Here is a 14,565-nt window from a genome sequence, read left to right on the forward strand (position 1 = left end):
GAAAGTCACCGTTTCTAAGCTGTAACTTGACCTCGACAAAATTTGGCGCTTTTCCTTTGTAAAACTTAGTCTTTATTTGGTGATTTTTTTGGAAAGGGAAAATCTCTCCCTCTCCCTCCACTCTCTTTCTCTCCCTCCCTCTCTTTCTCTCTCCCCCTCTCTCTCGTCTCTTTCTTTCTTTCTTTCTTTCTTTCTTTCTGTCTTTCTTCCTTTATACCCAGATACCCAAGTCTCGCCACCCGCAATGACATTGTCCAGTATTTCCTACCACTTTTGCATATGTCGATGTTTCCTTGGCACGTTTCAACGCCATGTCTAACGATTCCATGTACTTCGATGTTAGGAATCGCCGTACTGCTCAGCTGGGCTCCCAGCTAACAGTTTTAAATATATTTGATACGTATTTATACATATATATATTTAATGAATGCTGGTATTTTTTTTCAGTTGTTCAAAGTTCTACCGCAATTAAACGAAAAGAATAAGGAAAGGCCGTTATGTTTTTCTTATTCGGTGAAAGCAAGAGCATTAATACACGCCCATTTATCTCGTTTACCCCTGAATCCCCATACTTTGGAAAAAGATAGAATAGCTGTCGTCAGGAAATGTCCTACGTTAATTCAAGAGATGGGTGTGTGTATAAGCCAGCTGATGATGTTAGCCCATGCAGGACGGATTAGCAAAATGCCAAACTTATGTTCATTAGAAAATGCTATGAAGCTATGTCCCATGATCGTCCAAGCCCTTTGGGACTACAAGAGTCCACTTCTTCAACTGCCTCATGTTGAGGAAGATATGTTGAAACATTTCAATTCTAAAAAGTATCATGTTAAAACTTTAGAACAATTGGCTCGACTTGGTGAAGATGATAGAAGAATGTGTTTCAGAAGCTTAACTGAAGATCAGTATCGTAATGTTTGTAAAGTGCTTGCCAATATGCCTTTGCTTGATGTTCAAACTAAAGTAGAAGGTAAATATACGTATTTCTTTCTTCTTTTTTTATTAGTCTTATTTTTGAGCACAAGTCCTAATTCATCAGCTTTTTTCAGTTTTTTCTCTGTTAAGGGAAATTTTATTTGCTGCAGAAACTGTTTGTCGGTGAAGTTGTGCTGTGCTAAACTGAATATGCACAGATTCAGTGGTGGATCCAGGTGGGGGGGGGGAGTCCTCCCTCTTTAACATAGTGGCTGATTTGGGGTTGGGGTCGGGTGCGCTTTCTCCGGTTGGGGTTAGGACGATGTAACATTTTAAAGCTATTTTTGTAATTGATTTTTAATAGTTAAGTTACAAATACGCTTTTAGTTGTTAAGACTGTCTCTTTTTCCAAGCCAGTTTGAAATAAAGATTCAGATTTTACTTCTGACGCGTACCACCTAAGATTATTTTAATTAAATTTAGATTTATCACGGGAATGTGTCCGTGTTACCACAAAAGCCAAGTGGGAGGTGAAAATCTTCATTTCGTGTTAAAAAGGAAGGGAAATTTAAGATTATAGCTTCTCTAGGCTGTCGAAAGGATATTTCAGGATTTTTGCTGTCACAACAGGGCTGAGAAACTTAATATTTAAATTTCTTTTTACTGTCAAAGATTTGTTTTCGAGTCTTGCTATGGCACAGAGGCGAAGAAGTTGATATCATTACTTTTTGGCTGTCATAAAATTTGGATTGGCTTTTTTATGCGAAAAAGTAAATTAATAGAAATTGATATCATTACTTTTTTGGAATGTCAAAAAGTTTGGGTTTGCTTTTTTTGCGAGGCGAGGTGGTTTCTACAACATTGATGTTTTTTTTGGGAGATTTGTATAATAAAAAGTAAATGTATGAAAAGTGCAACGATATTATTAATTTACGTTTTGGGTTTCGGTTAGCAAATGGTGGCCACTTTACTGCCTGTTTTTGTCTAATTAAGGCAGGACGGACTCTCAAGGAGTCTTCCTATACCTCCCATGCTAAACATTTGGAGTTTGCCTGACGTTCCTGACTTAGTGATCTCGGCGGTTTTTATTTTAACAGATGGAAAAAGATCTGGCGAATATTTTGATCTAATCAAATCTTAAAGCCGACAATTATTTTTTTTACAATGCCAAAATAATTATAAAGCCTGTTTTGGGTTTGCATTCTAGATTGCTACACTTGACATTGTTGTTGTGGGGTATCAAAAAATAGAGCAAAAGATATTCTATTCAACAATCAGAAACTTACTTCTATAATATGTACTTGCTGGCTGCAGTCCCTTCAAATACTTTACATATTTGTGTTCCGAAGTCAAAAATTCCCCTCAAAAGACTAGATGCAGTTGTTATCGGAGCGCGTGAGAATACATGAATTAGACCAAGGGACTTACGACTCGGATTGTTCTTGAGCGATTCAGTGAAGAGTTAGTTAGTTTCAACCGCTGTTATCAGACATCGTCGACGAAAGGTTGCCAAGAAGTATGGAGATACGGGAACCGTTTAAATGAATCAAATTATGCCAGGTGTAGGTAGTTGTCATGTGTAATTACTGTCTTATCCGAATACAAATTCAGATATACAAATACACAAGCATCACTCAAGCTTTAGAATTTATTTATTGACCCGTATAGATAAATAAAATTAAGTAAATTGGTCACTTCGCTGCAAGCAATTATTAAAATTTTATTTGTGTAAATAGGTCTGCATGAAGTAAAAACCCGAAAACATGTAGTTTTTATTTGTAATTTCCGCAAGTTTTTACTGCACCCTGGCAAATAATGATGACCAGACCACAGGCACGCACGCAGGGGAGGGATTCGCCCCCTCTCCCAAACTTTGCAAAATACTTAATTTTTCCTGCAAAATGTTTAATTTTCCCGTGTTTTCCTGGTATTTCTTGCGTAAGAATTGACCCCCCCCCCAAGAAAAAAATTATTTTCGAATAATAATTTCTCTAATTTTCCCCTCGAATAATATTTCTTTTGCAAATAAATCTTCCTATTCACTTGCCAAATTACGAAGAATAACAATGCAATAATCATAATTTTGAGTGAGAAACCCCGTGAGTTCAACCTTCTCATATTTGTTTAGTGGAAGCGGTGAAGAAAACTGATATAACTTTGACTTTGACTGATTTGCCGCATATGAAAAGACTAGGGAATAAAATGTCTGGACTTCGGCTAGGGCTTAAAGAGCTGCGTTATATGACATATCACCGCCTCTGTTCATCTAAACTTTAAAATAAAGGCCAAACTCTTAAGAATATCTGACTTTTAATAAAGGTTCATATAAGTATGCACTTAAAACTAAGTATATGAGTCGAAATATTCCTTCAAAGTTCGGAGTGCTTCGGCCTTTGAAGAAACACAGATTTTCTTCAAAGGTCTAGTTGCCACACGACCTTTGCAAAATAGATTTTCAAAAAATTGTTTATAAAAAAGGCGAATAATTATGTTTTTTTTTATCTAGCCGGTAAAGATGGGTCTTTGAATTCTCAATGTAAATCAGTAAAATGGCATCGATTTTTTTTTTCAAGCATTTACTAATGAAATCTTGAAAAAAATTCACACCACTTGAGTTAACCGAAACGAAATTTCGGTGTTAAAACTTGAGTTAACGGAAACGGAATGCAACTACAATATTACTTTAGAATTTCTCACCTTCTCTATACCAACCAGTCACAAAATATAGTTGTGTTTATGTATAGGGGCTGCATATATTTGTCCATAAAATTGAACATGCTGCTGTATATACCGTGGAGGATTTTTATGCTTATTTTGGTACATGCCATCCTATCATATTTCCACGATTAGTTGTCAGTAAATTCGAAATTATTTTAGGACAACTCTCTTACTTAATGCTAAATCTGGGCCAAAGATAAAATTTGTCAAAAGGACGTTTGTCCATAATTGTAAATTTTCAAAAGAGCAAAAAAAAAACTCACAACTTTTTTGTTTCCCTTCGACAACCGTAAAACAAAAATGGATTGATATGTGTTGATTTACATATCGATCTGTTTTTGTTTCACGGTTATCGTAGGAAAAATAAAAAGTTATGAGATTTGTTTTTGCTCTTTTGAAATTTGACAGTTATGGAGATACATCCTTTTGATACCCAGTTGACGATATGGAGATTTAAATGTTTGAATTGAATATCTGAAAATTTCAAGTTAAAAAAATTTAAATTTAAACTCTACTTCAGCTTGAAACCCTGAGAATTTAAATCACGAATTATACAATAATACGAAAATACAAAAATACAAGGGGACCTATCAAATACAAAAATAACTAACACATAATTGTTAGTTTTTTAAGGAGTATTTTGACTCGTACTCTTAGTTTGAAGCGCATACCTACATGCATCCTTATTAGAGCTCATATTTTTCTGACAATTTTTGTCTTTATTTGAATTATTTTAGGATGAATAGAAGAAGAAATACTGACGAAGAACTCTAAACTGATAGACTCGCCATTATAAACGTTCAACGAAATATTGAGGTAGACATCGACCGTGTAATAAATAGATATGGCGGGATTAAAAAGGAAAAAATAGACTTTTTCTTATAAAATTGTAAATTCTGTAATTTTAGCAAAATATATCGAACTTTAAAAAGTGGAATGATACGCTACATTTGTTATTAACAGTGAAATTTTAATTTGTAAATTTTTGAGATTTTGCCAAAGTTGACGCTGTTTATTAAAATATTACTTTTAAAAAGAAAAAGTGATTAGTTAATGTTTTATTATATATTCTAATCCCAATTTCCTACTCTTCATTACCATCATAATTACTAAGCAATGGCATGTAGTTAGGCGATATGCTAAATGGTTTGACCTATAAAAATAGGTGCATGACTCCAAAAGATGGCTCAAGATTTTTTTTTTTTTTTTTTTTTTTTTTTTTTTTTTTTTTTTTTGACAATACAAAGCTTAACTCACTCGCTATAGTAGTCAGAAGTACAAAGGCTAAAAATTATGCAGAAAATATTAAATATCATGTGTTTTTTTGTAGATGTTTAACAGACTTTTATTTTTTTTGATGGTGGGGTGGTTTTTATAGCTTAATGTTTTTTCTTTCAGTATTTTTAAATCATTTGAACTTCAACAGATTTATCAAAACTTTAATCCTAGACAGATTATAGATTAAATTTACGACCATTTCCACTACTTACCTACGACGTATAATTGTTGAGTTTCGCTTTAAATTGCTGGTATTTCTTTGTTCACAAGTTCATCGGAGCAACCTATTATGAGCCCTCCTCTAAGAAAAATCCTGGATCCGTCCCTGCATAGTTTGCTTTTCTAAAACAGAAAGAATGAGCATCCATGCTTCAGTTTACTGTCGAATATTGAAGGCTCCTTTGTTATAACTTTTAAAAGCCTTTTTTGAATATTTCCAATTTTAGATGTATGATCTTTTTTGAAACAAGGTTTTAGCGGGGCAAGGTTGATCAATACAGGATCAAGTATTAGAAAGATGGATAGTTCTTAAACAAATCATTAAAACGCAAATAAACTTCGAAAAACTCGGAAAAATTGATTTGCTATAAATTGGCTTATGGTGACTAAGATTACTAGGGAATATATGTTGGGGATTGGAGAAATAAAGTACGTTTAAAAATGCGTGGAAAATACTAACAATACGACAATACTTAGAAATGTAAGTTACTGGTCAATTTATGAAATATAAATAATCTTTGATTAGTTTCAGCGGGATATCAGGGATTTTTTATCCCAAGTTTAATTCAAGATTTTGAAGTCTTTTCTGAACTTCGTTATTTTTAAAAAATTTGTTTGTTGTCACCAGTGTCACCAGAAAGCAGGGGAAGTGGAGGATGGCTTCGACATACCAACAAAAAATAATCATTTATAACACTTGCACTAATAGGTATACCTTGATCACTGAAAAATAGAAAGTTATTATTATATGTTTGATCCATCCCAAAAATCTCAGCTGAATTTAAAAAACAATTAGTAAAAATTGTTTGTTAATGTTTGATTATTCACCATTGATGATGGAATATCAAATTATTTGATCTTCTTTGTGTGTTTTGTTTTTGTGTCCCTGTGTTTGGGATGGCCTCCCACGCCCTTCCTGCCCGATATTTAGTTATTTACTTATCCTTATTACTTCTCTTTTGTGTTTTTTTTCTATTTTTATTTGTTTTTGCCGTGTTAAATTTTGGAATTATTAGTATGATGAGATGTTGATGTTTTTTCTATGTCTTTGTACTGTCCTAGCCTTTCGAGCTTTGCTTTTTGTTGGGGCATATATTGTTGAAGTTGAAGTATTAAACATATCTACAGTTTTTAACTGTATTATGTAATTTCTTTGGCTGAGAGCTAAAAAATCTGTTGTAGATACTATGGTGGCCATTTTTACGGATTTTACGAGTTTTGTTAATGATGATAACGAGAGTTTTTGGATTCATAAGGCTGTGCTTCTTCCTACAATCTGTCACGCAATTTGATTAATTCTCAAAAGTCACGAGTAATCCATGGTTTAAAATTTTCTTAGGTTATTGTGTTAGATGAACATCCAAACAGCGTATTTACCTTTTGGTTGAGGGACATGTTCACTAGAATCAAGGGCTATTCAGCTTTGGCGTCCTAAGCCAAGGGTCTTTTTGGTAATTATTGCAACTAGCTGCAATTCAGTAATATTGCGTGTTATGTTTTATCTTAATTTTTGGCAGAACATGGAGAGCTTGTTAAAAGGGCTGGGTAGTACTACAAAAACGTCTATGAACTTGTTTACCACTGTAAGGGTAGCACGTACAGAATTTTTTTAGTGTGTGAGGTCTATTCAAAAAAGGAAGGAAATTTGTCTTAACATCTTGATTAAAATGCTAACAACTTTGTACTTGCTTGTGTCCTTTGAAGTACTCAGCCTTGCTTGCTAAGCACCGTCCCAGCGTTTTTCCTCCGTTCATGTACTCCTTAGAACTCCTGTAGCGCAATGTCGTTTAGTTGTACCAGTGATATCTTAAGTTATCTTTTTGGTTCAGAGAGGAAAAAATTCTGCTAGTGGCATATGTAGAGGGAGGGTAGGATAATCGCTTTGTTATTTGTCGAAAACTGGCGAACCAGAAGAGACGAGTGACTTAGAGCGTTGGTGTGTTGCACAATCCATCCCTTGTTTTTCAATAGTTCAGGCTTCGTCCGTCACACATCTTCATCTTACAAGTTAAAAATTTGTACGTAGAATTCCTTGCTGACTGTAGTAAAGATTGGTGATGAACAAGTTCACAACAGTTCACAATAAAATAATCAACATCCACTTGGTGTTTGAGCGACTTAGGTGTGCATTTTTTATGTGTGGCGAAATTGGACCGACCAGTTTTTATGGTTTTGCCATGACATTTATGTCATCGTGTGCCAACCCATTTCTGTCATCACTAACATTTTTGACAAATTCAATATGGCAGCATTGATCTACGAAATTCTTAATTTTTACTTTATCGCTTCTTTATAGAGACTGCTGCTCGTGTTCATTGAGCCAGTTCTGTTCGCTAACTGATCAATTGCCAGAATGCCTCATGGACAGGATTTTGTTCTTAAAAATGTTTCTTGATGTGGCGTAGCGCGGGAACTCAAGCTGTTTAGTCATAACTTCAAAATTTCTAGATACTTCAGAAGCTATCTTTTAATGACGCTTTAGGAAAGGTAATCAATGCCGCTAAATAGTATAGACGATATAGACTTTTTCGTGTAGTTCTTTGGTCTTGCCGATATCCATAATATTTTATATCTGGAGTGTTAACTATTTCAAGGAAATTGATCAGCTCACTAGGGATTGTAGAGCAACAATAAAGAGCTATTCCCGATGCGAGAAAAATCGAAACATCCAAGCTTTCGAACCTGATTTTGTTTGAGATTTAGCATTCTAAAGCGATATGTTTTGGGATAAGCATCATAAAATTTTTACTTCGGATATTCGACGCACTCGATTTTGTTTTTTTTTTTGAATGTAATATATCTAGGTCTATTAGGAAACAGTTGGAGTTGAATCAATTTGTAGCTCAAGCTCTTGATCGGTTTTTACGGTCTTGATCGGCTTTGATCGGTCTGATAATAGAGATAATAGCTTTTGCTTAGAACCATTTTCAGATATTTAGTTTAAAGCAAAGATTTGAGCTGTTTTCGACCTCGTCTGGAAATTTTCATTGGTAAACTATTGGTCATATAACATCAATTTTGTTACGTAAAAGGTGCGGTCAATTTTCAATTTTGCCACTTTTGAGAAGGGTGCGTGATTGTTATATGCGTCAAAGGGATGCTGTCAATCCTACTGGGTAAATGCTGCTAAGTATTGACCGGTTTAAAATCTTCAGAGCTAGTAATATTACTATAATAGCCTGTGGCCTTTAACCAGGTTAAGTCATCTAAGCTTGCCTTAGGCTTAAAACGTTCGCTCTTTATATAGTTGTTGATGTCACCACTAAACATGGTGTACAAAAAGATAACGATTTTTTTTTTCAACCGAGGGGATGGTAATCCATTATGGATAATCCGTTGTGGATAAATGTGGAGTAATCTATCCTTTAAAGCTGCATTTTAGTAAATGTAAAGTTATCAGTCACTCTTGAGTTCTTAGGTAGGTCATAAACAACCTTCTACTTCAGTCAAGTCTAGCCACCAAAAATAAGGCTCAGTTGGAAGATTAAATTACAATATTAATTTGTACGATTATTTCACTACATAAATAATGTAGAGAAATACCACCTCCATCTAAAGGAAGGGTATGTTGCCAAAATCGTCATGGAGGAAGCAGATTGTTGCTGAAAGATTGCCTAAAAAATTGAGACGCGATTTATCTATCTTTTGTTTATCTTTATCCTTTATTTTGACCTTTTTCTACTTCTCCATTATTTTAATATTTTGTTTGCTTTGTTCTGTTTATATTTACAATTTCCTTTTCTGGTTTTAGTTGTCGACGATGAAGAAACAAATGTTATAACAGCTGGTGCTATTGTTACTGTCACAGTTTCTTTGTCAAGGAAATCATTTTCTTCGTTGTTGAATGTGGGAGGCGAATCTACTATTACTAGTGTACTACTAAATGAGCCTAAAATTAAAGAGGAGGAAGTCAAAGAGGAAAAAGAAGAAGAAGAGGTAAGTCTGTTTCATTTATTATGGGCTTTCTAAACAAGTCGAATTTCGATGCACAGCCCTTCAAATCCGAATTTTTTTTGTTTACTAGCGAAAACTTGTAATATTTGGATTTAGTTCATTGAGACCTGCTATGGACTACTTCCTTCTGAAAGTTTACTTTATTATATTAAATCATGAGTGAAAATATGTGTAGAAGTTGTAGATTAATTTCAGTGTAGTAAGAAAGTAATAGAAAAGTTTTAATTGAACAAAAAAAGTATTTATTTTGTTGTGAATGTGTTTCTTATATTTTTTAATTGTTTTATTTGCTCTTTCTTTTTTATTGATTCAGTTTGGCATGAAAATTATCAGATTTGGAAAACCTAAAAAAAGTGGTGAAACACAATTTTTATTAGAAATTCTCCAAAAAAATTAAATTTCAAAAATGAACTCTTATTTCGTAAAAAAAAAAAAAAAATACGGTAAAGGAGAATTTTTCAAATGATGCAAAATTTCTTGTACACCTGCGTTTAAATGTAGTAGGAACTAACCCAGTAGCCTTTTACTCTTTAGAAAGTTAATACTTTTCATCAAATAGCTAAAAGCAGATCATGACGCTTAATTTTCATGTCAGTAAGGCTCTTAATGGGTGCAAATGAAATTATGTATTTCACATTATTCCAAATTAGCCTAACAAGATGAAAAAAGAGAGAATAGATCAGTAACGCAACTAGCCTAGCATCGTCTTTTAATCATATTGGTTATGAGAATGTAGATGGCAATTTACATACAAGCGGGCCAAAAAAATGTTAGTTGTTATTTTTCTCTTTATTAATTTATTGCTCTGCAATCTTGGATACATGTAGTTTGCTGATAATTGAAGGTCATGACAGATTAAAGATTGTCGTGATTGGTTAAAAATGATTCATTTTGCTTTGTTTTATTTGATGGAATTTACTGAAAATTAAAAAGGTTAGCTAAAAATAACTGATAATATTGCCTAAAAATGCTCCAACTTGGCAACGTACTTTTAATTTAAATAAGATGGAATGATAAATCGGTTCGTATTATATTTGGGATCCGCAAGTTTTTCCGTCTTCATACAATCTCTCACGTTGTTTCATTATTTGACAACTTCATTTTTTCCTGAAAACGGTTTAGCGTAGGGATATGCTTTCAGTATACCCAAGATAGATACATGGATCGTCCCACGGAAATGGCTTTTTGCGAATTTTTAAAAATAAGATTATGCTTTTTTTTATCCACCAATAAGTCCTTTTTTGTTCAGTCTGTAATACTCCTAAACTGACATCGCAAATCATTAATAGAGCGTCGTAATTAACATCTCAACTTAATTATTTGCTCAAAATATGCTAATTTGTGAATATGCTTTTAGTTTATTTAGCATGGAAGGATGAATCACCCTGGAGAAACATAACTTTTCTTATGAACTGAATTACTGTTTCTTCTTTACATTCCTCTTATTTAAGAGAATAGACAAAGGAGTTGTCTCATCGTCTTCTCCTTCATCTTTTGGCACATTTTGTTTGTTAAAATTTTTGCTTTCTGTTTAAAAAAATTTATGCACAAATTATTCTTTCTATTGTTTCTATCAGGTTTGCACCCATTGTTTAATGATCAAGATATGCCAGATATATGAGTTATGTATTTTCATTGTAGCTGACGTTTTCCTTTTGGTGGCACAAATACTGAAAGATTGTTCATAATTTTGGAGCTACTCTGATGTTTAGATGTTATTAAAAGTCGGGATCGGTTAGGTTTATATCACCCTCTTGTTTGATTATTTTGATGCATTCCTTTTGTAGTTTTGTTTTAGGGACAATTTATTTATTTTCTGTTTTATTTTCTTTGTGTTTCTTCAATTTCCTTGCATGTAAAAAGGGTTTTAAAAGATTGTTGTTGTTGTTGTTGTTATTACTATGCTCATCTCCCCAGAATGCTTCAAAACAGTAAATCCAATGAAAGGCAAAGGACATCCTACTTTAGACAATTAAACACAATCACTCTCTCGACACTATCAGACGGTATACTCAGGTCTGAAAAGGCCTTAGACCTCCTCCCCCTTTTACCTTTGTAAAAATTTAAATGTTAGTCCCTTAAGGATTACAACTCTGTTAGAAGCGGAATATCTTGCTTTAAATTCCCCTTATTTCTTCCTTATAGAATATTTACAAGATTACAAAGGATGTAGCCATATACTTTGAGAGGTAAATGTGGTGATGAGGGGGAACAGGTCGAGCTCTTTATGAGAGGCGAATAAATCAAAACAGTCCGAATCAGTTTTGGTGCTGTCTAAGATTTCGCTGGTTCTGGGAATAATTGGATCAGAGTTCGGCTCAGGTAATACCTGTGTTGATCAAGTTTTTCCCGAGGGAGGAATGAGGGTAAGATAATTGTTGAATAATGTGTATTGGGTACCTGCTTCATTTACATAGCATGGGATTCTCTGTAAAATGTTATTGTTTTTTTTTCTTGTTTTTTTTTTAGAAGAAGAAAACTCCTGTATGGAAGCCAAAGAACAAATCCAAGAAAGGAGGAGCTGGGAAAAAAGCCTCCAAAAAGCCTAGTCAACACAACAATATTGTTAAAGCTCCCGTTGAACAGGCTCCCGAAGAAAAGAAAGAGGACAAGAAGGAGAATACAACTCCAAAGAAAAGGGCAAGATTATTTTTCCTTTCTTCCACTTTACCCCTCACCCCCCCTCTCTCTCTCTCTCTTTCTCTCTCTCTCTCTCTCACTTTGTTTCTCTATCTGTTCCTGTTGGAGCATCGAATATAGCATTCTTCATCGACTGTTTAAGAAAGAACCGTCTTTATCTTAGTTTCTAGATCTCTAGAACATACTATGCGTTACCATACGTTTGTTACAATGCTTGATACATACGTGGTTAAAAAGTTGTTTGTTATGTCATTGTCCTATAAGGAAATTTAATTGCGGATTCGTCAGTATTGATCAGAACTTTAAATTATTAGGCGATCACTCCATGTTTGATGGAACTTCCCGGCCATTATTAAGTGTAGCTTTCTAATATGCGAAAAAAAAAATATAAAAACTGGAAGGCTGTTTTTTTGCAGAATGTAAAAAAGAAACAGTCCACCTTTCAAGTTAATACATTTGTTAGTTTTGAGTAGTAATTTAATGAAATGTCCTTTGAATTCACCATATCAAAACTTAAGAGTTTTTGCGATTTTTTTCTGTGAATTCTGTGACTGTGAATTTTTTAGGTTTTGAACAAAGCTGTCTGTAAATTTCTTACCAACCAAGTGAGAAATGAATTACATCTATCTTATTTCAGCGATGGTCCTTGCCGTCCTAGATCCTCCTGCATGTGTTCCGTATTTGAGGTAGATCTGAAGAAAGGGGCTAAGGTCTAGCATATTAAGTCAATGTTTAGACTAACCGTATGGCCTCCCAGCGCGCCTTTTAGCCCATATTGGGATTTGTTTCAGGATGTTAGCTTCTGTTCTGGTGGCAACTGCCAAAGTTGAACCAGATTCCTCAAGAAGGAGGTTCTGGTAAAGCCTCTGACTGGGAATGTAGCTTATGCTGCGCATTTGAGGACTTACTCCATGATGGCTTGCTTACTGAGGTTGGAGGGTCTGAGAAGGTTTTTTCATCATTTAGACCTTTTCCTAGATGGAGAATGCTTTCTTCGCTCACAAATTCTACAAGCATCGTCTTACAGATCAGCTAACTGCGCTTCTCTATTTTGTTCTTGCACTAGCTGGGTAACATTGTTGTAGCACAATTAATCGAGTCTGTGCTTGGCAATACGGAGTCCAGGGTTTGATTCTACTGCAGCAAGCTTGGGCGACAAGCTTGCTACTTTTCCCTGTGAAAAAAAAAAAAAAAAAAACTGAAATGTCGGTTCGACGTCTATGTACCAGCAATGGCTCAGGAAAATATTTATCCTTTTTATTAGCTACGGTATTTTCTCCTGGTTAAATCTGGTACTGCTTGATTGTGAGTTCATTCGCTTTGGTTACATTACCATTTAATATATCTTCTCTGTTTTCAGGCCCAAGCCAAAAAGCAAACGAAAAAGAATGAAAGTGATAGTGAAGACTCTGAGATTGAAGATGATGAAAGGGATTCAGATTCAGAGGATAGTATATCTCAAGATGAAAAAGTAAGCAACTAAATGGCAAATATTTTTGCTTGCAACTCTTATTGTTTATATTTTATTATTGCCCGTTGACACGAGGGAAAATACTTTCTTATTGTTTCAAACAGTTCGTGGTAACGAACTCAAGTAGGGCTCAATAGGAGCGACCCGGCTCAATAGTAAACGAAACGCTAAAAACGGAATTTTGATGCTAAAAGATACATCAAAAGAATCGGATTTTCATGCTGATTTTAAATATATAAGTTTCATCATTTAGTCTTTGTCATCGAAAGTTACGAGCCTGAGAAAATTTGCCTTATTTTGGAAAATAGGGGGGAACACCCCCCTAAAAGTCATAGAATCTTAACGAAAATCACACCATCGCATTCAGCGTATCAGAGAACCCTGTAGCAAACATTTCAAGCTCCTATCTACAAGAATGTGGAATTTCGTATTTTTTGCCAGAAGACAGATCACGGGTGCGTGTTTATTTATTTATTTTTTTTTTCTCCAGGGGTAATCGTATCGACCAAGGGGTCCTAGAATGTCGCAAGAGGGCTCATTCTAACGGAAATGAAAAGTTCTAGTGCCCTTTTTAAGTGACAAAAGCATTGGAGGGCACCTAGGCCCCCTCCCACGCTCATTTTTTCCCCAAAGTCAACGGATCGAAATTTTGAGATAGCCGTTTTGTTCCGCATAGTCGAAAGCCATAATAACTATGTCTTTGGGGATGACTTACCCCCCACAGTCCCTGCGGGAGAGGCTGCAAGTTACAAACTTTGACCAGTCTTTATATACAGTAATGGTTATTGGGAAGCGCACAGACGTTTTCAGGGGGATTTTTTTGGTTTGGGGTGTGGTTGAGGGGAGGGGGCTATGTGGGAGGATCTTTCCTTGGAGGAATATGTTATGGGGAAGAGAAATTCAATGAAAAGGGCGCGGGATTTTCTAGCATTACTATAAAAAAAAAACAATTAAAAAATAAGCATGAAAAAGTTTTTTTAATTGTAAGTAAGGAGTAGCCTTAAAACTTAAAACGAACAGAGATTACTACGCATATGGGGGGTTCTAAAAATACTTTAGCATAAAAAGCGAGGTATTTAGGAGAAGATAAATACCTCGCTCTTTATGCTAAAGTATTTTTATTAATTTAACCTTTAGTTTAAAGAGCGAGGTATTAACGAGGGGACACACCCCCTCATTTACATAATAAAAATATAAGAACATAAAAGTTTGTTACCTGAGTTAATTCTTAAGTTACGTATAATTTTTACTAATAGAAACGTTCGTTAAAAATTAAAAGTTCTAGTTGCCTTTTTAAGTAACCGAAAAATTGGAGTGCAACTAGGCCTCCTTCCCCAACCCTTATTTCTCAAAATCATCTGATCAAAACT

The 14,565-nt window shown here is 34.6% G+C and overlaps 1 protein-coding gene across 1 annotated transcript in view; it reads left to right on the forward strand.

Annotated features, from left to right (window-relative positions):
- Positions 1-14,565, forward strand: part of LOC136041966 (translocation protein SEC63 homolog) — an 80,927-nt gene that overhangs the window by 24,450 nt on the left and 41,912 nt on the right. Inside the window, exons 6-9 of the mRNA XM_065726786.1 lie at positions 448-970; positions 8,882-9,066; positions 11,554-11,724; positions 13,085-13,195. Coding sequence (XP_065582858.1) covers positions 448-970; positions 8,882-9,066; positions 11,554-11,724; positions 13,085-13,195 — 990 coding nt within the window. The remainder of the gene's footprint in view (positions 1-447; positions 971-8,881; positions 9,067-11,553; positions 11,725-13,084; positions 13,196-14,565) is intronic.

The sequence above is a fragment of the Artemia franciscana genome, chromosome 2 (genome assembly GCF_032884065.1).
Source record: "Artemia franciscana chromosome 2, ASM3288406v1, whole genome shotgun sequence".
NCBI lineage: Eukaryota > Metazoa > Arthropoda > Branchiopoda > Anostraca > Artemiidae > Artemia > Artemia franciscana.